The following is a 23,728-nucleotide window of genomic DNA, read 5'->3' as shown; positions in this document are numbered from 1 at the left end:
TGTAAAGCTTCTAAAGGGGGCTGAGAGTCAGAATATTGTGACAAAACTCTGCTCACCTCCACTGTATTTGGTGAGAGAATCACTGGGAAAATGCTACTTTAAGGACAAATTTAAAAGGTGATGAGCACAAAACACAAATGAAAATTGTCTATATAGTGTCCTATATCATTTGTGTCTTATATCAAGTATAATGAGATATCACAACCACAAATACTGACATCATGTACTTTTATTGTGTTCTATTTGTTTTTATTTATTTACACCAGTTGACAACAAGTGAGGTATGAGGTACATTTTCTTTATATATTCAATATTTAGCAATGATTGACATGGTTCAACTTGAGCATATTTACATTTTCAACAGGTTTGGCTACAACACAGGAACACAAGCTAGTACTGTTCATGAAGACAGTGCTGATGGAGGCTCAGGAAAGGAGGCCGTGGTTTTACTCCTCCTCATACCTGCGAAGAAAGAGAATGCAATTATGTGAGAACCTTTTAAAGCAGTATAACCGTGTAAATATTAGAATAAAACGTTGCAATCGAAATTCAGAAGACACACTGAAGCTCACTATCTAAATACATTTTCTTCTTGTGTGCATTATTTTTAAAGAAATCAAAAGTAGCAGGACCAAAGAGATGAGAGACAAATAATAGATGAAGTCTGTTCTTAGTGAAATCCAGCTCTATGACGTGACCGGTGCACAACACGCGTCTCTCACCTGACTATCTCCTTGAACTTGCTCAGGGCCTCCTGGGTCACAAACTGGATGAAGGCCGGGTCCTGCAGCTCCAGCTCCCCGGGGACAGAGAGGATGAGGGGGGAAGAGTTCAGGATGTTCACCTCCACCTTGGTCTCAGCGACAGAGAAGTTGTGTTGATCGTGGCTCTGTGGCGCCACCTGGAGGGTGAAAGAAGACATGTTTGACACCAACTACAGCATATGTGAACAAAGTAGTAGAAAGGTTTTGAATAAGCTGAATGAATGACCCAAAACCTGGTGGCTACATTACCCACAATGCATTTTATATTTACCCTGTAACTGCCGAGAAACTTTGGTAGCTATACATTTTTTCACAGAACAAAAGCTGCTGAATCTTTTACACATAAAGCTTTATAAGACCTGACCTTCTAATGTCTCAGTGTGCACAGGAGGAATGATTACAGCACCGAACAACTTGTTTCGATGATCATATGGATGTGTGAGCGTTGTTAATCAGTGTCGCTTCCTCTTCTCATTCGATTCCTTCACTGTGTCTCACCTTCGTGATGCGGAAGATGTTCTCGGGGGCGCTGCTGTTGCTCACGGCCTGGCCCACCCAGCTGAATTCAGCCGCCATGTTGCTCAGCCAGTTGACGGTCTCATCAGTGTGGCGCTGGACAATAGACAAGATCTCGTCGTACTGTTCTTTGGACACATCCAGCAGCTGGGATACCTCGTCCAGTTCCATGTGCAGATCTCGGACACTGGGGCACTCTAGATGGACAGGGGGGGCACGGTTAGATGTGTGTGATGATGAGGTAAACACAAGCTGTGAGGGTGCTGGTGCTTCACCTGTGAGCAGGGTTCCCTGGCAGGCCTCACACTGGCTCTGGAGCTGCCAGCACTCTGAGGTCTGCTTGCGAAGGTCTCGGCACAACTTCCTGTTCTGCAGGAAACGGGGCAAAGTTTCCCTCGCTGCACCAAACAGAAAAAAAATGTTCAGCAATTAGATCTGTGTGTTTTATTTTACAGTACTGCTTCAAGATGTTGATTGTGACTGTGTTGCTACCTTTCTTCTTCTCTTCCTCCACTGCCTCGTGGATGTCATCAAACACCTGGGTCACCACCGCTCCAAACTCATCCAGCACGCTCTTGCCAAAGTCAAAGAAGGAGTCCAGCACCTCCTCCAACCCCACACCCTGCAGGAAGCCCGAGTCTCGGCTGGGGTTGTAGGGATCGGTGGTGCTCTCCTCCGCCAGGACGTCGGTGTCGTTCAGGAAGGCTTTCTGGAGGGCTTTGTCGAGCCTGGTGCTTATCCTGGAGACCAGGGTGACGCTGCGCTCCACCAGCGTGCCAACCTTGCTGACGAGGCGGTTGAAGGAATCCTCGATGCGCGCAACCTCGGTGTCAGGGCCGTCGGGGCTCTGGTTCACCAGGATGTCCCCTGCCTCGATGGAAGTCTCCCGGGGGCCAAAGCGCCTGGACACTCTGCGGAACAAGTTCTCCACCTACAGCATGAAAAGTGGTGGAGACTGTGGTTACTGAGCGAGCGCTCGCAAGATCATTCAAAATACAATCGTATATAGTTCTACCTCTTCAGACTTTTAAATATTAATGAGACACTGCTTTACATTAAGGGGCCACAAGTTACTAAAACATAGAGACCCACTGGTCTGAAGGAAAATGCAACTATTTCATACTGTTTTACTTTGTCTATATGTGGCGGGCCCTGCCACCTTTCTAGCTTCAAACAGTGTTCTGGAGACCTTATTTTTTCCTCTTAGAACAGCTTGTTTATTACTGAATATTTGTTACTCATTACTATTGTTAATTCTCCACAACTACTTAGTGCCCCTTTGATGCCTTGCCAGTAAATGTGCAGCTGGTTTCTGTTTAACCTCTGCTGATCGTGCCATTTTAAATGTCCATGTGGTTTCAGTCTAACTTAATACCCCACTGATTTGAAGTGAGTTGCTGCACCACTAATTTCCAACTAGTTTATGGCTCACATCTGCCGAAACTGCTGGAATTCAAAGGATTTTCAGATATGTTGTTTTGTACCTACCACTTACTGACCAAATGTTACCGAACTAATCACAGAGTCACAGTAACCGGATCAAATGATTATCTGATGTGTTGTTACATGTGTTTGACTGGATAAACAAGAAAACATGAAACTGAGTCCAAAGAAGGCTTCATCTGGCATTGGTACAATTTGTTATTTTTGTCAGTGCTGCTCTGAGACTTTGGAGGTTTGGAGATTTGGAGCTTCAGTTTTAATACCTTGGCATGGAAAGTGGCAAATCCCCTGCGGCAGGTGGAGGTGTAGAAAGTCTTGCATGCATCCTCCAGACAGGGCCTGCACTCCTCCCACTCTGACTGCAGGGAGTCTTTACACTGCTCCTCTGCCTCCTCCAGCTTCTCAGTCACCTCCTTCGCCAGTTCGGCCGCCCCCTGGTGGCAGGAAAGGGACACATTTATCATTTGGCTGCTCTTCATCCTGTTCTCTTCCCTCCTCAGGGATTGTTCACGATGGCCTTGTCTCACCTTCTTCTTGTCACTGCTGCGTTGGAGGGACTTCATGAGGTGTTCGTGCTTCTGCCCGTTCCTCCACATCACCTCCTTCATCTGCTTCACCCCGTACAGGGCTCTCCTCACCTCCTCGTCCACCAGTTTCTCGCCATTCTCAGACAGCTCTGAAAGAGGGAAAGAGAGAGCGATAAGGCGAGAGCAAACCTGGCTGGGTGAGATGTTTCACAAACACTTTTTTAACACAGCTCTCACAGTCGAAACGGGAAACGTGGCCAACGATATCAACTCAAAAGCACTGCAATGTGATTCATGTGGCACTGAGAGAAGTGAACTACCTTAAGAATATGCATAACTAACTAAATCAAGCAATCGACAACTGTATAAAGTCTATAAGATTAGTGATTATATGACATAATGACATTTAGTTAGTGTATATATCAGAAGACACAGATGTTTGCCAGGTGTTGATACTGATTGCACTTTAGAGATGATGCTGGCTAAATTTGAACTAACTACAGGTACAGAACAACCTGCTGACTCACGTTTCAGGGTGTCCTCTGGGATCTCTGTGGTCTGGTCCTCAGTGGCAGAATGAAGGACCCCCAGCGTCACCACCAGGACGGCCAAACCGAGCAGGAGCTTCATTGTGAGGCTCAGTGTGTGTCTTGGAAGGCCAAAACTCAGTCTGAGAGGACGTGACAAGTGTGGTTATGACTGGTACAGAATCTCATTTGGATGCACACACTGAAGCACTGATACAATACAAAGTTGACTTAATGTATTTAAAGAGGGAGACAAAAACAACAGAACAGGTGGTATCCACTCTTATCCAGAGGGCTAATAGGATTTGAGCTTTGAGCTTGATCAAACTTCAGCAATACTGTACACAGACATAAGTAGGTCTGCCACAAGGTGGCGCTACACATCTGTCCAGCTCTGTGTTCAGCCCACATACCAGCAGCTGGACCAGGGACAGTCAGGTTTAGTTAGGAGCTGATTCAATAAAACCTTTAACAGTGTATGTGCAGTAATACTGAATGTTTGTAAAACCTATATATCAATCTAGATAATCTGAATTTGAATGGGGGTTTTATTTTTTATTTTTTAATTTTTTTTTGTTTTTAAAAATCCTGGCGTTAGAGCTGCGTCACGCTGCACAACAACAGTTTTGAGTTCTCCCTGCTTCTAGCCATGACTGTGCTGTTTCCATACATGTGCAAAAAATTAGTCCATAGTGAGTAAAGGTAATAAATAGATTAAAAAGCCAGGATACTGCTCAGAGCTCAGAGGATTAAAAAAAAAGTATCTGTGGCATCAGGGGAGTCTGAGGTGAAGATGTCAGTGGCGGAGGAAGTATTGCTTTTTATCTACGCTGGAGTTATAGTGTCATATATAGGCACATGTTTACTAAGGTCAATACGTTTCTAGTTGTCACATATAGTTTAATGCGAAACATTGTTTTTTCTATGGTATTTTATATTGAATTATGTATATATCTTATTTACTGTAGTCTTGTCTATTTTTAGCTTTCGTGGTGTGATATTTATATTTCAGCAGGAGATTCTGTAATTTACAGATGAGTTTAAAGTTAGCAAATATGATGAAATGATCAAAACCAGACATTTTATTTCCTACGAGCTTGGCAGTGGTGTGATCTTACTGGCTTCCTGTCGAAGATTTTCATCATAACAGGGTTGGTTGTTATTCTTATAGATGCTACCTGTGATTAAGAGGTTATACAGCAACTTAAATGCGATTTAAACCATTTGCTGCATTAAATGGTTAGCAGTCTCTGATTAGTATAATAGTATGATTTGCTTTTTGCAGCCTTGCCTACCATTTTAACATCCTTCTTAAATTCTAGATGGACATCATTACATACGTTCAAGATATTTTGCCTCTGAAACCTTCTGAATATTGGTAAATAAAGGTATAAAGGTTGAAGTCATCAGCTTCTATCACGGACCGAGCTCTGGAAGGAAATCAGATCATCACATGTGTGGCTAAATCTAAGTACAATATGTTGTACTTCATATTATAGTTTGTGTTGCTTTGACTGCAAAATTAGAACCCCACAAATACTGCAGGATATTTCTCTGTTCCTTCCTTCCGTGAGCACTTGTGTAGTCTGTTCCTCATTACACTGAATGACAACAGCCCGGCTTTTAAGAGGTCAGCAGTAGGGGGTGGGGGGGTGTGTGTGAGAGACACCTAATAAGATACAACATGGGGCTCACCTCCGCTGGAGAACTTGTTTATGTCTGAACCATCTGCTGTGTGCAGGAGGTCAGGCACCGTCAAGCACACAAGTAACCTCGACACGCTTTCAGATATCATAACATGTGTTAACATGCTAATTTGGTAACAAGTCACTTGCCTTCACCCAGCTGGAGGCCCCCCGCTCAGAGGCATTACACAAGTTGGCATCCGTCAGGGATTTACAGTAAATGAGGATGTACTCCCTTGACTGATTTCATTATGGGTTTAAGTCACAGGTACAATCAGCTTTATCATATCTAACTCATGATATATCTGACTGTTGTTTCAAACTGACTCGAAGATAAGGGCTATATAATCTGTAGTTATTATAAATGTGCCATTATGAGTTATAGGTGAATATAAACAGATACAAATTGATTAAAACTGATGTTTCAGTAACATAATGTGTTAAAGTAGCAAGCAAATATAATTAACAGTTCCAGTAATGAAAATTTTTTTATATCTATATCTATATCTATATCTATATCTATATCTATATCTATATCTATATATATCCCAAAATATATATTATGATACTAGTAAAATATAAAATTGGGATGACGTTTAACTCAAAATTTGAGGTAAGACAACCCAAAAATGACCATAATAATGCTCAAAGCAACCATCAAAACAAAGACACTTACCAGGAGATGACTGAAGGTGCTTCTCCAGTGGCAGAGGTAAACAAAGTGCTCTCTGAGTGGACAGCAGCCGTGAAGTCAAGTCTATTTGTGCTCTTTCCACTCAGGCTTTATCCTATTACAGTCTTTGCTTGATGTTGATGCCCCGTTAATCCGGCATTCAACATGCTTGCTTTGCATAAGAGGCTGCCTAGTCATGTCGGACGCAGGCCACTGTTTACACACAGGAAAGGTTTATTCCGTTAAAGCACAGGTGCCATACAGGTGAATCACACAAGGCTGTTGTCTTTCTGCGCATATTAAAGATCAGACATGTAATGATGAATACAGGAAGGGTCAGATGTGCTTCAAATTAAATTAAATTTTATGTCATATTGACTCTCGTATGGTGGTGCTTAGATGCTTTTATTTTGTAGCAAAACTATTTGTTACTACTTTAATATTTTGACAATTAAAGAAAGACGCAATATATTTTTTTAATGATTTTAAGATGTCAAAGCAGCTGTTTACATGTGCAGAATATTTTTTAATTGAAATGCTCATAAGATACATTGAAGCTATGTGAGCTACATAGAAGCTACTGAAGCTTGTTTAATTGATATTGGCATGTCTATGAGCTTCGGTGGCTCGCTGGCCCTGTGGGTGCACTGGAATCAATTCTTAGATGATCCTTTAATGAGAAATCCTTATTGCAGCACACACACACACATACAGGACCACGAATTATGACATACACAGAAGTGGTGTCATCACTGTTACTTAAGATTACATTGTTTCTGTTATTTGATTGAGGGAATTTGTCAGCGTGGGATTATTATGAGTAGTTAAGTTAAGAAGAGGTCACATGATCACAGAGACTATTTTGCTGGAGCTGAGCCACGTGCTGATCACATAAGACTGCTAACTGCTGCAGAGCTGCATCCTTTCTGCTTTAACTGTACAACCAACTATTAGTATCCCTGAAATTTCTAGAGTTTCCCTGTGTTTACAGTGCCCACCGTCTGTCTACCTCTGTTGGTCTTGTCTGTGTGTGTGTGTGTGTGTGTGTGTGTGTGTGTGTGTGTCTGTGTCTGTGTCTGTGTGCGTGTGTGTGTTGGTTTAGATGTGGTTCTCCTTCCTGACTTCAACGAGTCTCAAAAAGGAGTAAGAGTCGTTACGTCACTGAATCTCTGGTGCCAGACCGTGGTGTCAGCTGTACTGAAACCAATGAGAGATGCTTGAAGAAACACACTAAAGCCCAACGTGTCATTGTTGTATGACTTCTGATGAAGAAATGCCTCCAGAAAATGAAAGAACACATTTCAGAGAGTAGGCTGACCACTGATTCTTTCCTTTTCTCTGGGCATTTCTTCACCTCTAAGGTTCCTTGGTTCTCCTATCTGTGATTATTGAACACACCTGTCAGCAGGCAGCTCATTGCTCCTCTGCTCTACACACCAGACTCTCATCACCTCCTCCGGCTCTACAATCACTCAGTGCCGGACGGTAGTTTCACCCACATGGTCAAAGCCAGACCTGTTGCTAGACCAAGCTAGTACTCCTTGTGCTTCAGCTGTATGATAATTAAAGTATACTTCTGAATTTACTGGAATTATAAGCCCGTAATTGACTGAAAATTACTGTATATTTTTTTTACCGTGGCACTGTGATGTCTAACAACGTGACTTTACTTAAAACGATCGAGGAAACCAATTACCTCAAAAGGTGTTGGAACTTTTTAGCTTGTACAACTAATACTTTACATGGTAATTCTGAGGTAATGTGTTTCCTAAACTGTTCAAAGTAAAGTCAACTTTAAAAACGTACAGTGTATAAAGTACCTCGGGCTATTCTTAGATCTTTGCCCGGATGTTAATCCAGAGTATTTTTGGAAAAGGGAAACATTCCTCTCAGTAGGAAGCTGTTTAGCGTCTCCTCTTCTGATGGAATGTGGGGTTAAAGGGTTCCTCTGTCCCTGTCTCTTCACTGGTGCCCCATCTACCTCAAAAATGTGCCCTCTTTGCATGCTGTGACCCAGAAAATAGGGTCCTCACCGGTTAATAATCAAAACCAGCCAACACTTCAGCTCAGCCTGCAGCCTCGCTGTCACCTTCGACACCTGGTTCCTATAACGCTGCAGGGAGAAACGCTCTCCCCGTGCTCTGCCGCGGTTGAACTAAACATAAAACAGTAAAGATGGTAAAAAGGTCTGATAATTTCAAGCAATCACTCACAGAATCATAAAAGTAAATCATAGTAAACAATGTACGGTGAAGAATGAATGCAGGAGGAACAATTTTTTGGTAGACAGCACTTTTTTAGTTGTTTTTTTTTTTTAGTTTACAGACTTCAGCGTGCAGCAGCAGGTCCTTCCAACTGGCTCTCGACATGGACCTGTGTTAAGTTTTGTGGAACGCATCAAAGCCTGAGCTGAAGAGATAAACAGGCGCAGGGGATAAACTGCTTCACAGAGACCTGAAGTAATGGATGAAACAGTTAAGGGCTGGGAACCAACAGGGTCTGAGAGCTGTGTTGACTTTTGTCTATGAGGGAACAAGATTGGTGTTAATGATGTCTCAGAGTAGCTCTTTCAAGACCAAAAAGCTCAAAGGGGAGCGTATTTCCCTCCGTCTAAAGCACAGGGATGATCACGCAACAGTTGGAAACTCTATTCAACTCCATGGCTAACTAACTGCAGATGCTAAGAACAAAAACTGGACACCTGAGACTTTATGCTATAGTCATCTGGAGGAACATGCAAAATTTCAATCCGTTTGATTTAAAGCTCCTTTAATCAGTAATGTACATGCTTTTCAGAGATTTATAGCATCTTACAGCTCATTGTTTGGGTTTTTACGACTCAACTTTGCAGCCGTAGCAGGCAACTGTTTTCAACTGAACAAGCTCTGATGAACCCAGACAGACAAGTTAGTGATTGCACTAAAAGCAGAGCTGAATAGAGGTGCTGCAGCAGTGGACATTATGAGAAAAGCTATGTGTTTTTACAACACTAAAGCATACAAACATTTTCTCTCAGACACCTGAAATAAAAATATGAACCTGAAAATTAGTGTGATACGGGAGCTCCAAGCAAGTTTAGATGACTGTGTATTTGTAAACTTAATTAGACAAAGTACAGTATAAAAGCAGCCCACCTTTGGCATCACACATACTGATGAATCTGCAGCGTGTCGTTGTAAAGGGGTCATTGTAATGATACACTACTCATGAGTAACATGGATGCTTTTATTTTGACATCCACAGCCCCACATGTTGCTCTGTGCTCATCTGTAAGTTATGTCTGTTCATCGTTCATACAAGGCAATATAAAGAAGCTTATTCAGCGTAATTGTGGCAGTATGTAACACACATTCACTCACGCACGCACGCACGCACACATACACATACACACACACACACACACACACACACACACACACACACACATAGGGCAGGGGTGCAGGCGGTGCGCACAGATGTGGGAACACGTGGTTTCTGCAGGCAGCTCTACGGGCGCACCACTTCCTCTCACGTTTGGATTCCTGCACTTTTTATGTGTGTGTGTGTGTGTGTGTGTGAGAGAGAGAGAGAGAGAGAGAGTGTGTGTGTGTCTCCGGTTACTGCTGCGGGTACCACAGAGAGCCGAGCTGGACCGGGATACATCCTCACCTCTGCATCTCTCAGAGCTACCAGACAAAACAACCAGTTCAGTTCTCTCGCTCTTGCAGCAACAAAGTTCATTGCCGCTTTTTTTTTTCTCTTTTCTTTTTCCGCTGCAGCGTCTGAGGGGCGACCCTGAAGTTACCTGCGCTGTAGGAGATCCTCCCAGGAGTGAAGAGTCACGGATGGCGCTCCGACTTTTTTAGCTGACGCTACCCCACACAAAGATAACAGTGGATATTTTGGGGGAGGAAAGTCGCACATCCGAGGTGCCGTGCGCTCGCAGGGGAGCTTTTGGGCGCACTGCCACTGCGATGCTGTGGATGTAACTTCAAACAGCAGCTTCTTTCACAACGGTACAGTCCCGTGAGCCACAATGAAAGGTAGGCTCGTTAGGAGGAGATCATTTCATCTACTTTGTGCACGCACAGCACACCTCTCGCTCCTTCTTTGTCACTTTTTCTGCCTCTTTCCCCCCCTTCTCCTCTCTCGAGTCTGGGACGGGAGGAATGCGTGGGCTACAACTCGCGTCTCACATCTGGTTTCAATTAAGGGACTGTGTTTGGGAATCTTTTGCATCTGGTCGCTGCTGCACATCAAACACTAACCTACACTAACAGAAATATGCGCAACAGGGCCAAAACAAAAATAATAATAAAAAAATAAGAATAAATAAAAACACCACCACATAAATGCTACAAAGAGAGCCACTTTGTTCTTAAATATGAAAGTATTTGTGCTTCTTTGTATTCTATTTGTTGTTGTTGTTGTTGTTGTTGTTGTTGTTGTTGTTGTTGTTGTCTTTGTTGTTGTTGTTGCTGCGGCGGTGGTTCAAAAAGTTTTCTTTGGCTTCAAGAAAAAAACAAAAAAAAAAAAAAAGCACAGTGGGGGAAACACTGAGTCAGGCTCGAGTTCCGTACATGAACAGCTTTATTGTGGCAGGCTGTAACCCCCGATGCCTGGCCGCCTGTCAACACATTACACAAAATAAAAGAGGGCAAGAAGTGCAGGAGTCACGGTGGTCAGCGGGCAGCAACTCAGACTTTTAAATAGAGGATCGGGCAAAGTAAACAAATAAACACCAGTCTCCTGTGGTGAAACTCAAAAACGTGCGTGTCATCCATCCTCACCCACTTACAGAAACACTTGATGGGTCAGCAGCCTCTTGTTACACTGTGTAAACACTACATGGCTCCCGCCACCCTGTGGCCCATCTGAGAACACACGGCACGGAGCTGTGCATTGTGGGCATGAATATAAACAGCCCGCCGCTCTCACAGCGACTCTGTGATGGAGGACTGGCATGTCGGCCACTTCCTGTGAAATTACAGTGAGAGGCGAGGAGACATGAAGACCATCATGTTGTTGTCTTTGGAGGAATTTCAGGAACGCTGTTGTTTGTTTTTTTGTCGGTGTGATTTATTTGATGTTTTCCTTTGAAGACGTTGGCACCCCATGTTCAGACACACAAATAAAAGAGAATAGGATGCAAAAATACCAAAAAAAACTTCTTGAGCTTGAATGTTGCTTGAAAAAATATCTATTGCAAAATCCAATGATTGGGGTTTTTTTGTTTTTGTTTTTTTTTCTTTTCTGGAACTTAAAGGATAGGTTCGCTCACTTGTGAAGATTTAGTCACATGCTGATGGAAAGTCCGCAGGAGTTTTGTGTCCCAGTAGATGGGGACTTTTTTTCTTTTCAAACTTGAAAAAGCAACCGGAAAAAATATAAAACATCTCCAAACAGCTCATGTACGGAAGCCTTGAGATCCCAAAATGATTTGATGTGACTGTATTTACACCGTGGACACATGGTTGTGCCCATGTACCCGAGGGGTACACGCTAACGCTCTTAGCTCAGTAGCTACAGGGAATATTTTGGCTAAAAACAGGCATGAATTACATCTTTTCTTTGGGCTTTGGTTATGTCAGACCAGCTGTGTGGACCCATTTTTTGTTATTTTTATGGGTTGTTCTTCACTAAATACAAGTCCCCATCTGCCTCAGTTGTCTAGGAGAAAACTACAATGCTGTTTTGCTGCGAAGCGCCAGAAATGTTTTGTAGACTACAAAATGCCACCTGCTTGTCCATTGGCATCAGGGTGAGAAGCTCATGACTGAATTTTCATTTTTCGATCACTTTGTCCTTTAATCAGCTCATCCATGAAGGCTACTGTGTTTTTTTAGACTGTAGAAAAAGCAAAGTGTTGATGATGGGCTTACTTTTGCGTGAATACAGTTGATGCATCAGGGGGCCTTCTGATGTCCATCTTGTCTGATTCTAATGGTGAACAAAAAGCCCTTACAAATACTAACACGTTACATTGTGCAGCAAAACGAAATCATCACTGGTGATATTCATTAAAATGTTGTGAACTATCATCAATCCCAGTGAGCTCTTATTTAGTCAATCGCAGGCCAACAGATGTCTAATTAAAGGTCCTGTGTGTAGGATTTAGCATTATCTAGTATCGAGGCTGCAGACTGTAACAGCCTCCACTACAGTGGCTGCTAAAAAACACAAAAGGTCCTCTCCGGAGCCAGTGTTTGGTTTGTCCATTGTGGGCTACTGTAAAAACATGGCATACTCCGTGGAGGAGGGTACACTTCCTCTGTAGATTATAACGACTCATTCTAAGGTAACCAAAAAAACACTGCATTTCTTAGTTTCAGATGATTCTACACTCCTGGAGACACAATTTTATTTCTGTTCCAAAATCCCCCTCAGTCCTACACGCTGACCTTCAAAAATTTCGAGTGTTTTGAGATTTCTTGCCACCATTTATAACAATTGTTTTAACGCCTGTATTCCAGCGTGAGGCAGGTGCTGACATTACTTGGAAACATAGTCATAAAAATGCTTTTTCTCCAAGAGTTGCGTGTAATTTAATCAGGAAACAGTGAACTTTTCACCTGAATCCAGCCCGGTTTTAACCCGGATGCCTTCTCATCTTTTGACCTCCGGCATTAGATCAGCACTCCCTGGGGTCTGTTCATCTCATGTTGAGCGATCCCTCTTCAGTAAAATGGCCCCATACCGCAGTATTCACCCCAACATCAGAATGACAATGAGTTTGACTCATCCTTCTACTTTCGAATCCACTCAGTTTTCAACCCCTTCGTGTAAAATGTGATGAACTACATTTCCCCGAATGGCTCTTTTGAAGCCAGACACACTTACGGTAAAAAATACCATTGTGATGGGACACAATGATGTTGCTTGGATACACAAACGGGAAACAGGGTATCGGGGGTATTTGAAAGGCAAACTCTTCAAGTAAGATGTGGTTTTTAGATTTTTGGATCATTCTTGTCACCTCTTAGCTCACCCGGCTCTCTGTCATGACTGTTTGAATGCCCAGAACAGTAATTTATGAGCATTCACAGACAATTCAGTTCAGGAAGAGGCATGCAATACACCACGAAAAACACAATCTGGTTTCGTCCTTCACCTGTTTGCACTATAATTAGCTTTTCTATGCTTCTCTGATGGACAGAGATCGCTCTCATCTCACCACACCTCTTTGTTTTTGGCATCACAGATGAAGGGGTTTTCTGTTTTTCTAAAGGTCTCCAGGACGCGTGGTGTTTCTTTATTTTTACTGGCCATGGCTGATGACACAGGAAAAAAAAAAAAGCTTTGAAGTTGGCAAAGTACTTTCCCACAGGATGAGAGCAGCTTGAAAGGAGACGACACTCGGGGACTGTCGGGCCATGGGAGAGGTAGTCGTCCCACCGAGTGAGAGAAAAAGAAGAATTTACTCAAAGGGCTGAGCGAGTCTGAGTGAGATAGGGTGTATGTTTTGTTTGATGCGAAATGCTGCGCGAGAAAATGGCGAAACAAGTCCCGTATTATGAATGTAAGCCTTGAAAAACCAAAAGGATTCAAGGAGTCAATTCTTGCCTCTTGGATAGCTGTTCACGTTCTTCATTGGAAGGATTGTTTGCTGATTTTGCCAAAAATTAAGAAAATCCTATCTGCTGACGAGGACTGAGAGCTCAGATTTCTGTCTTTCTAAGAATTTAATTTATTTAGATGCTCAGATTCTTAGGTCCTATAATGAATTAGTTCCCCGGGCTCTCGCTTCATGGCTCTTTGTGTTTTGTGTGTTTCAACATTTACTTATGCCTTCTTTTGTGTTCTTCCTCCAGACGACTTTGCCGACGAGGAGGAGGTGCAGTCCTTTGGTTATAAGAGGTTTGGTGAGTATCAAGTGACCTCTTCACTTCCAGCTGTGAACTTAAAGGACCACCTTCACTGGTTCACGCCTCCTGTTACACCTCAGTGATGTCAAAGATCTCCAAATTATTACTTCAATAATACAGTATATTGCTTGGCAGTGACCCATGGACAATAATCCACAAGGTTAAAAGGCCACACCTCATTTCCCAGAAACCAACTTATTTTTGGCGGCTGCTTTCATTTTCATTTCTGTTGTAACAGCAGTGGGGCACAGTGGAAAGAGTAACCGCAGCCTCCTGGGTGTTCCTGACCAGCCGAATGACTTTGCAAGCTTATCAGCATCCCAGTGTACTTTTGTTTCACTGGGCGTAAAATTGCACATACTAACTTGGGCAGAAACCAAAAATATCACTCTCCGCTGATTTCCTCCTTTGTGTCAGCTCCTCATATCCAACCCTCCCAGACAGGTTCATAATCTCACCCGCTCACCAGGCAATAAAAATTACTCCCTTTGGCCAGATGTTGGTAACTCGCCAGCTGTGTGAAGCACATTCAAAAATGTTATATTAACACATTCCTCGAGTCTTCTGACACGAGCCACAGACATTTCCTCCAAGAGGGATTTTCGCAAAATGTGCAAAACCCACTTCTGAAAAACGAATCCACGGTTTTTGCCTGTGTCTGAAATGTCTGTTAGGGTTCAGCAGCAGCAGTTATTAAAGAAAAAGATAATTTTTCATTTAAAATGATTGATTATAGTGCTTAAGGTGCAGCCCCCATTAGCCAATCATCCAATTTCTGTAGCCGCATGATGCTCTTGAGTGTGCCAAAGTCTCCTGAAGCTTGGTCCTTTTCCGTAAACAGTTTAGTAAGTAGAAGAAGCTTCTGGGTCTGAAAAATGAGACCACGGATGGGCCTTTAACCTGCATTCTTTCTAATAGCCAATAGGGGGTGACATCACTGGTTGCAAAAAAGGGCCCATAGAGTTGAACACTTGAGAGTTCAACTGATCGAGCCGGCTTATTTCTGGTTTAGCGACCGACTACCATGAATCGAGTTATAAAGATCTGATCATGCAGCTCCTCTCAACTTTCACCAAATGGCTCAAATTCTGATACTAAAAAACTAATCCCCTGTTTTTTTTCTTTCACAATGTAAGCTTATGGGAGAAAGTATTACTGGGGCCCCAGTGAATCAGTGATGTCATTACACGGTTTGGCCTCTACGAAAGTTGGCTTCAAACCCTGGCACTCGTCCTGGGGGCTTGGTCACATGCAGCCCCAGATGTCATATAAGTCACAAATACCTTGTCTTTATGTGTCTGTGTTATACGCCTGCCAATCTACGCTGACCATTTGCTTTAATTCAATAACCGCCACAGCTCCTAGACACTATTATTTGCTACTCGCAGCTATATAATTTCTCTCTTTGACTGCATAGCTGTGAGGAACCATAACCTCAGTGTGATGTATGAGTATCTCCTGATGACTTTCTCCCGCTTCTGTCCCAGAACACAGATCAAGTTTCAACACTTCGGGTTGAAATGGTCACAGTGGTCCCTCTGGTTTAAGAGGTGCTTTACAGTATGTGTGTCATCCGAGCGCTCGGCAGTCATATGTCAGGAAGTTTTGGTGCAGTGGGAGTCCACACTGTTTGTCGTCACGATCAATTTACACATGTGCACGTCTTACTGCCTAATCCCTGAATGTATGTGTGTGTTTATTCAAATGACTTTACATGAGGAGGAGAATTTGGATTTTCTGGCTTCCAAACCAAACTTTTGTGTTTGAAGATATGTGATTCAGACAAGATTTACTGACTACATTATTTATTCTTTGCATCTGTACCGCCTGCTCAACTACTTGAACTGTAGCCCTTAAGCAGCTGTGTGGGACCAAGGGTCAAAGGAAGTTGACACATCAAAACATTTCAAAATGTCAATGAAACTTCTCAAATAACACAGCAAGAACACTGTGTAACTGGCAATACAGATGGTTAACAAATAAAAGAAAAACCTAAGGTCTTAGTAAGGTTTTGGGACGGTTGAGAGTTCCTTGGCAGATATTCGTCATGTCTCCTGCAGAGATTCCAAAAAAAATTCATCCAGAATAAATTTCCTCACTTGGTGTTCTGACGATGGTAGTGAGGAGCATGTTGCTTCAAAATCTTCCATAGTTTAGTAGTTGGGTGGGTTGAGATCTGGTAACTGTGAACTCATGGTTTGTGGGTTAAGTGTGTGGAGCTAGAAGCAGGGGGTGATTTGCTCAGCTTAGCATAAAAACAAGGTGCAGAAAGAAACAGCTGCCCAGGTGCGACAGCAGTGAACCCGTCTGTCCCGCACATCTATGCAACATCTCCAGTCACTACGTCAGGTTGTAGGGTGTGTTGTTAAATAGTCTGAAAGCAACTCGCAATGGGAACATTCAGCACTGTTGGAATATACCGTTAAGTTATTCATAACTATAAATAAACTCTCAGAGCAACAGAGCACACTCTAGTCACTCTGACTGAGGAGATGAAGCCGCTCAGCGCTAACAGCAGTCAGTGTTTCATGAACAGTTGAACTGTCAGTGCTAGCTAAATGTAGCAACTGTGTACTGATAGTTGAATTATCCAAAATCAATTCCACAAGTGCTTGGATAAAAGTCAAGGAGGAGAGCTTTTTTTTCGGTAGGGGTTGCTGTTGAAATGTTAACATTATTTAGCTAACAAGCAGCCATATTTAGCTAATTTGTTTGTGTTGTGTTGTAGTTTAACTTGAAAAGTGGTCAAATTTCTGGGTAAATGTAGCATTATTTGCTAACTGTTAACGCACACAGCAAATTATTCTTTGAACAGACATCTTTTTTTGTGTTGCATTGATTTAGTTATACATCGTACCTCACACTAAAAACACAAATGATTGTTTGCACATTCCTGTTTCTCTAACTATTCAATGCTAAGCTAGGCTAATCACCTCCTGATTCCACTTCCAGATTTAAAAGCACACTCATGAACGTGGTATCAATCTTCTCATCTCACTCTTGGCGAACAATAGAGCAAATAATATAGTACTTTTTTTCAAAACGTTTAACTGTTCCTGTCATTTTTCATCTTCGTGGAGCCTCCACACATACTTGGACGTGAAATATGTTGTCCTGCTCCTTGCGGTGAGAAATTAGCTCCTTGACTCATTCTGACATCTGCTTTCCACAAGAGGTCTATTATCCGCAGAGAGTGTGTCCAAACCTGAGAAGTTGCTGAGCCACTTCCTGCGTCCATACTGGAAGTTTATTCAGCGCAGACCTATATACTTGGAGAGAGAGAGAGAGAGAGAGAGAGAGAGAGAGAGAGAGAGAGAGAGAAGTGGAGAGGGAGTAGTGGTTGTTGGCCTTCAGGGTCCATGCTTGGGCTGTGCTGTGTCAGCAATGTGCCAAGGAGAAAGAGAGAGAGAGAGAGGGGGAAGAGGAGGGTGGAAAAAGAAAGAAAATACAACCTCAAGTAGAGATGATTGCACAAAATATAATTATTTCCATATTTTACAACCACTTTCTTTATCGTAGTGTTCCTCAGCGCTCTGTTGTTGTTCCTGCTTTTATTAATAAGCATTATTTTATATTCCAGTTCAAGGGGGGAAACATTTGTCAACAGTTTTATTTTCAGCTGAGAAGTCGCATTCCTTGCCAGACTTATTTTTGGGAGCAGAACAGCAAGTGGTTTTAATTTACGGGGACTTTATTACCAGAGAAGAATGTTTTCAGAATGCCTGTTACTTACAACCCCCTCCAGGGCATGCATGCATGCAGTTAGTCTTCTGTCGTCCTAATGAAAGATTACTCGCTCATGTTTTCAATAAAGCGCAGAGTGAGTCGGCGGAGGAGAGAGGGAGAGAACATTAAAGGTTCACGAAGAAGGAGAAAAGAGTTTACAACAGGGTAACAAAAGGAGAGACGAAGACAGATAAAACAACACAGAGCACTGCGGGCTTGACTTGTTGATCTTATCCCCGACCTGCAAGGTCTGCAGGAACGGGCTGTAACTGGTCAAAAGGACGGTGGGTCAATCCCGGATCGACCAATGACAGGCAGACGAAAATGTATCCCAGACACGGCACAAATCACTGCGTCCCGGCGGGGGCCGGTGTGAAGCATGCCATGAGGATTTGTGCTGCGAGCGAGGGAGCAAACGTAGGTCAGCTGCAGGTCGGGCTGAACAGATCCCAGAGAGCAGTCTTTTGTTTAACACTCAGCTTAACACAGCTGATAATGGCTCAGACTGCGATAAGAAGAAAGTGAAATCTGCCGCCACAGATCTTACTCAGATGTGTTCAGTGCAGGTCAGCATGTCTTCAGCTGGGATATACTGCCTAACATGAGACTGACCAAAACAAATATACCTGGGACAAGCAGTTCAGAGCCCTGGCACTTTTTGCTCCTCAGTGTTGCTCTACATCTTTAGTTATCCATCTTCACACTGGAGAATTCTGTCTGGCATTGTTCATTTAACTCAACATTGGATAGCAAGGCAAGAAGTAAATGGACCTATATGTACTGAGATGAACAGTAATAGTGCATTACCACACACTCTTGTCTCTCGCAAGCGTGTACATAACTTACTCACTCCCTGCCTCCTCATTGGATGCTCAGTCAAGGGGGCTGTTAGCCTCCAGCGGGACTAAAGGATAGTAGACACGGTGGACTACATGAGTCAGAACCCTGCGCATGGTTTTTCATATTCAAGTCCCGCTAGCTTGGTAAAGTTATAACACAGGGAATTTTGATGACAACCAGCTATTTTCCATTTTGTTTTTGAAGTACTTTCATGTGGTTAAGTCAAGTGGGGTGGGTAACGAGTATGCTCTTCAGGTTCATAAGGGAATTAAAGTATGACTGGTTGTGGCCAAGGTTCCACAGGCCAGAGGGCAGTCCATAAAGTTGAACCCATCTCGACTTCCCCAAAAGGCAGACTAACTGAGTACCTTTTGAAAGCTAACTCATAATAAATGTTTTTTTGAACCCTCACCATTATGTTAGTTACCTAACCTCAGCCACACCTAACTGTATCATATTCATGTCTTATCCGACCTCAGTTTCTGTCTCGTCTGAATTAACATCAATGCAAAAAAAGTCACAGAAATGTAACTGCAAGAGGCAGCTGGGAAGGACTGAGTTACTTTTGCAGGAAGCAGCAAGGATTCAGTGTCCAGCGTTGGCATATGCGGATATTAGGGGAGCCAAATTGTAAATATGGACTGGCTCATGTCAAACACGAGACACTCTTCTGTAGCTGGCATCTGATCAAAGTCCTTTTAGGCAAAGTCCTGCCACTCAGCAGCCATCTTGGCAACACCCTGAGCAGTTATTCTGGGCTAACAAGACCAGGTCTCTTCCTAAATGAATGGAGAGGAAGACATAACGTCCCATTTAATGGTCATGGGGACATAAAAACTGCAACAGCTGCTCAAATCACATTTTTTTTTAAAAACACTGAAAGGTTTGGTAGGTTTGCAGGTTATAAACTTCTACCATGCGTGCACTCAAACGTTTCCTGGTTATTCTGTGTATTAGTGAGATATCCTCCTTTTCTATGAGGATTCCATCTGCAGCTGCAGCAAATCCACTGAAACAATATAAATCTCAACTGTGTGACAAGACGATTGGCTGATATGTCTCCCGGCGTAGCTGTGATAAAGTACACGACTGGCTTTTGGGCGAAAGGAATATGTCATTTAACCAACATTTTCTAGTGTTACTGACTCTTTTCAAGATGGATTAGCACATTAACACGTTCTCTTTTACTTGATGATTGGATTATGAAATATGTGACCGTAAAGCAACTTCAGTCGCAGCCTAAACTATTGCGTGGCTCCATGTGCTATCAAGCTTTGAGATCACAATGTGCTCCAGCTGCCTTGACTTCCATCTTATCTGTAACAGGCAGATAACAAATACAGTGCAGACACTGCTGTGCGGACATTTGAGAAGGAGCTACGATTAATTTAATATTCTAACAAAAGAATGTTTTAGACATTCGACATGACAGTTCTGGAGTTCGCTGTGGCGCTTCTGTCAGTAAGTGGTTTTACATACAGTAGTTGTTTAGACCAAAATCGGCCTGACCACCTCATCAAATTTCCTCACACCACTCCGAGCAAAGTGTCCCCCAAGGGATCCGTCAGCCAGCGTTAACGACGTGCCTGCAACCAACTGTCATCCGATAGGGTGTCTTCTTTCCACATAATGGGTGTTTGTTAAGCTCTCCTTTCACTGCAGGTTTTGGCTCAATCGCAAGAATAACACACACAAGTATTGGAAGTGTCTGACTCCATTTTCTGTCAACAGTCTCGGACAGTCTGGATGAAGAAGTTCTACAGATGGCTTAGCACCGGCGTTAAACCCGATGGCAGTTCTTTTTGGCTCCACAGAGGGCCAACATCAACCTCCCTGCTTCCTCTCTTTTAGAAACAGCCGAAAGCTAGAATGAAAAATGTGTATTATTCTTTGTCCTGCAGTGAGTCACAGCGCTGCTCACAATCCGACTCTCAGACCGGCCTGTTGCTCTGGCTGTGATTACGTTGGCCTGGAACCAGCACACCACTCAGTGTTTTTTTTTTTTTTTTTTTGTTTATGCTCTTTAGTTCTTGTATTTTTGGAGATACTGAAAAATGTCTGCGTGTTGTGCAAAGAAAGGCAGCCATGTAGAGTTTTTCCATTGACTCAGGTCTCAAGTGTTTCAGATGACCGTTTCACATCAGGCATGTGTTTGTGTGTTCACATCTGTACAGCTGCTGCAGAGGAAAATATCAGAGCCGCTCGGCCTGCCTGAAGATACTAACAGCAACTTTTCACATTAGCAGGATTGACAGCGTTGAGTGGTTTAGTTCAGTGTTGTAACGCCGTCTTCACACAAAAACAGATTTTGTCTCTTACTTTTTGAAAAGTCTAGTAACATAGTCATTTACCTTTGTACAGACGCAACAACATTATTTTTTTTTTGCAGAACTGGTATCTTGGTTACTCATCTTATGATAATCTTATGAGAAAAAAAAACAGTCAGATCAATTTGTGTCGATTTAAGAGACAGTCACATCGAAGCTTCTCGCCGTTTTTGTGGCCATTTTTCTGTCACGCTTGTGTCTGACTTTGGATGATGATGCCTTGATGGGGCTGTTTGTCATGATATTATATTTTAAAGACAGGAAATGTCTATCCTCCCACTGGAGCAACTCCTAAACACGTGTCTGTGTCTATATAAGATCTTTTATCTTAAAGTTTCCATGGCGTCAAAATCAGAACTTATTATTATTTTTTTTTATGTCAGCCCCTCCAGCAGGCTAATGGTACACTTCGTTTACCTCAGATGTCGCGTCGAGTTCACTGCGTTCTGCTACAACAAGTCGGAAACAGTTCTACCCAGGTTGTCAGCTGATTGAAGTTAGACAGTACTGTGTGTTCAACTGAGACAATGAAGACCAAAGTGCCAATAAACAATATATTTTACAGCTTTCACTGCCGTTGATGTGCACAGCAGCCATCTTGGAGTTTGAGATTGGGATCGGTGAGATGCGTCCAACTTTCTGAGCCAGAAATTGCCGACTGGGAGCTCGGAAATTACAACTTCCAAGTTCAAATGGAGCGCACTATAGAGTTGGTGTTAACTGAGCTGTGATCACATCAACAGACCTACAAAATATTCTCCCAACTGTAAAATGTGAGATATGGGCGGCAGCTCAGTGGTTTTACAACAAGGCTAATTACTGTGCGTTTAGCGTGCAACTGTTTTTTTGTTTTTTTTTATAGCATTGCAAAAATGTAAAAGTTTAAACTGTTTACATGACTCAGCAGCACCAGCAGTGTGCTTTTTTGTACTGTATTATGACATCAGTTGATTAAAAGTTGCTTTAGTAGTACATTACATAACTCTCATACATGGACCACAGTGCAGCTACACAGGCCTGAGCCGACTGTCAGATCCACCTTCTCTGTGGTCAGCGTCTTTCCCCTAATGTTAAACCAGACTTGGCCGGACGGCTGGCTGGGTACACACTGAGTGGTTTTATTGGCTCTGCTGGGCGGTGAAGCTTGAAAGTGGTGCATGGAGATGGGATGGAGCACAGCACAGGCTGATGATCATCAGGCTGGGTGATGATTGTTGCTGATTCAGTATCTCGAGTGCTTCGACGGCGGGCCACCCAACAAGCGTGACCACACGAAAACCCAACTGCACAGATGGTCCGTGGCGTTAACTCCAGCGTTCAACTTGGCACCAGAGCAGCGGTTTGGGGCCTAGTAGGAGTGTGTAATGAAATATTCTTAACCCGCATGACAGAATGTGTCCCAGTACATTTGTGTTCATGTTTGTTGTGGTGAGGTAAAGATTAGGAGGAGTGGGCTGCACTGATCTCATTGTGTCTGATGTTTAGATGTTTTGGAAGACACAGATAGTTCTCAGTGAGACTTCAATGTGGGAGCCATTACAAATAAAATGGCCTCTCTCCAGATGAACATGGTTATGATTACAGATCTGATTGATATCGATCATTCTTATGCAATCTACATTTCACAACATTTAGTTAGACAAAGATTTATTCTTGAGGTAGAATGAGATCAGAGCACATTTCTTCCTGGAGGTTTCAGTCATAAATAGTCAAAAATACAACATCCCCTGAGATCTTGCTTTACTAGAACATCTTGTGCACTTTTCCCAACGCTGTATGTGACTTAAACCAGTGATGGAAACTTTTTTTTATATCTAATACAGGTTTTTTCATTGAAGTGGCCAGTGCTTCTCCCACGTGGGTTCTTTTATAAGCACCATGTTTCATGTTTTGGCAGACTGTTTCACTCACTGTGCTTTTGTGGAGAGGGGCTTCATAAGATTAAGATTAGGTTATTGTGCCGCACCTGATTAGCCATGAGAGACTAGATCCAAGATAATTTGACATTTTCAAATTGAACTGTTCTAGGAAACGTATACTTGTGTTTGTTGTACTTCCTCTTAGCTTTTCACATTTTCAAACATTTTTAGTCCCAGGGCTCACGCCTACATACATAGTGAGGGCAACACAAACATATATCACACATTCTAACAAGTCAAAGTGTAGAGAATAGACACCTACGTGCTGTGCCTGACATGTTGAAAGTGAGGATCAATGACCAACCCCCTCTTCTGCCTCTCTCTGAGGTTCACATGGTCCTGGTTTACGTAAAATGACCTAATTCCGACATGCCAACACTGGAACATGAGCAGGAGGAGCCAAGGGGTCTGCAGTTCTCCACTCAGGCCCATAAAGTTAGTTTATGGCTTCCATGTTTTTCTAAATTCATGGACGCGAATGATGGCAATTTGAACTTCTTTTTTTTTTATTGTTAAATGTCCTGCATTTCAACCGGAAATATAACGTTCGAGATATGCTCGTGTGGTGAAAATGTTGCAATGCAATGTGCTGTACTAAATTAGTAGTGCATAAATATAAGAACGACCTAGACTTTAATGGGTAAAGAATCACTATTCTCAGTTTATGCCCCTTGAAGAAGAGACTTGTGATTTTAAACAAAAAGTGCCATGCCTGTTCAAAACATGTTCTTTGGCAAATATTATCTGGTAATGTGAGGGCTTTACAGATCCAGTCTTGAGCTTCCCGAACTGTACAAATAACGTCAAAAATGTTTGATACTGACTGTTTAAAATCTTGACTCCGACCACAACAACAAATGAGAGAGGCTTCTAAGAGCATCTGAAAGTGCTGCAAAACAACTGCAATCATTCTAGTCCTTGTTGTTACGAGGTAACG

The 23,728-nt window shown here is 42.7% G+C and overlaps 2 protein-coding genes across 4 annotated transcripts in view; one reads left to right on the top strand and one right to left on the bottom strand.

Moving 5' to 3' along the window:
- Positions 1-211: 211 nt before the first annotated feature.
- clul1 (clusterin-like 1 (retinal)) lies at positions 212-10,151 on the bottom strand. Of its 3 annotated transcripts, none has more exons than XM_037083401.1 (9): positions 9,920-10,151; positions 3,778-3,920; positions 3,251-3,399; positions 2,987-3,157; positions 1,773-2,211; positions 1,556-1,678; positions 1,263-1,477; positions 723-901; positions 212-462 (listed from the first exon to the last, which is right to left on the bottom strand). In XM_037083401.1, the coding sequence occupies exons 1-9, from the start codon at positions 10,036-10,038 to the stop codon at positions 447-449; spliced, it is 1,554 nt and encodes a 517-aa protein (XP_036939296.1). In that variant the 5' UTR covers positions 10,039-10,151; the 3' UTR covers positions 212-446. The 3 variants fall into 3 exon arrangements, with proteins under 3 accessions (XP_036939296.1, XP_036939298.1, XP_036939297.1); XM_037083403.1 differs by lacking the exon at positions 9,920-10,151 and adding an exon at positions 6,139-6,261; XM_037083402.1 differs by lacking the exon at positions 212-462 and having other exon boundaries at positions 719-901.
- colec12 (collectin sub-family member 12) overlaps positions 9,592-23,728 on the top strand; it is a 33,627-nt gene continuing 19,490 nt past the window's right edge. Inside the window, exons 1-2 of the mRNA XM_037083400.1 lie at positions 9,592-10,157; positions 13,926-13,976. Of these exons, the coding sequence (XP_036939295.1) occupies positions 10,151-10,157; positions 13,926-13,976 (58 nt within the window). The 5' untranslated portion in view covers positions 9,592-10,150. The remainder of the gene's footprint in view (positions 10,158-13,925; positions 13,977-23,728) is intronic.

This window comes from Acanthopagrus latus, chromosome 21 (assembly GCF_904848185.1).
Source record: "Acanthopagrus latus isolate v.2019 chromosome 21, fAcaLat1.1, whole genome shotgun sequence".
Taxonomy (NCBI): Eukaryota; Metazoa; Chordata; class Actinopteri; order Spariformes; family Sparidae; genus Acanthopagrus; species Acanthopagrus latus.
Note: the sequence above shows the minus strand (reverse complement) of the source record. Positions and strands in the feature narration are given on the sequence as shown.

What these genes read in the sequence shown, in the direction of transcription:
- clul1 (XM_037083401.1), bottom strand. Translation starts at nt 10,038, where the DNA reads ATGTGCGACTTTCCTCCCCCAAAATATCCACTGTTATCTTTGTGTGGG. An exon ending in GGAGGAAGAGAAGAAGAAAG is followed by an intron (nt 1,679 to 1,772) that starts GTAGCAACACAG and finishes TGTTTGGTGCAG; the next exon opens with CGAGGGAAACTTTGCCCCGT. An exon ending in CCAGGGAACCCTGCTCACAG is followed by an intron (nt 1,478 to 1,555) that starts GTGAAGCACCAG and finishes CTGTCCATCTAG; the next exon opens with AGTGCCCCAGTGTCCGAGAT.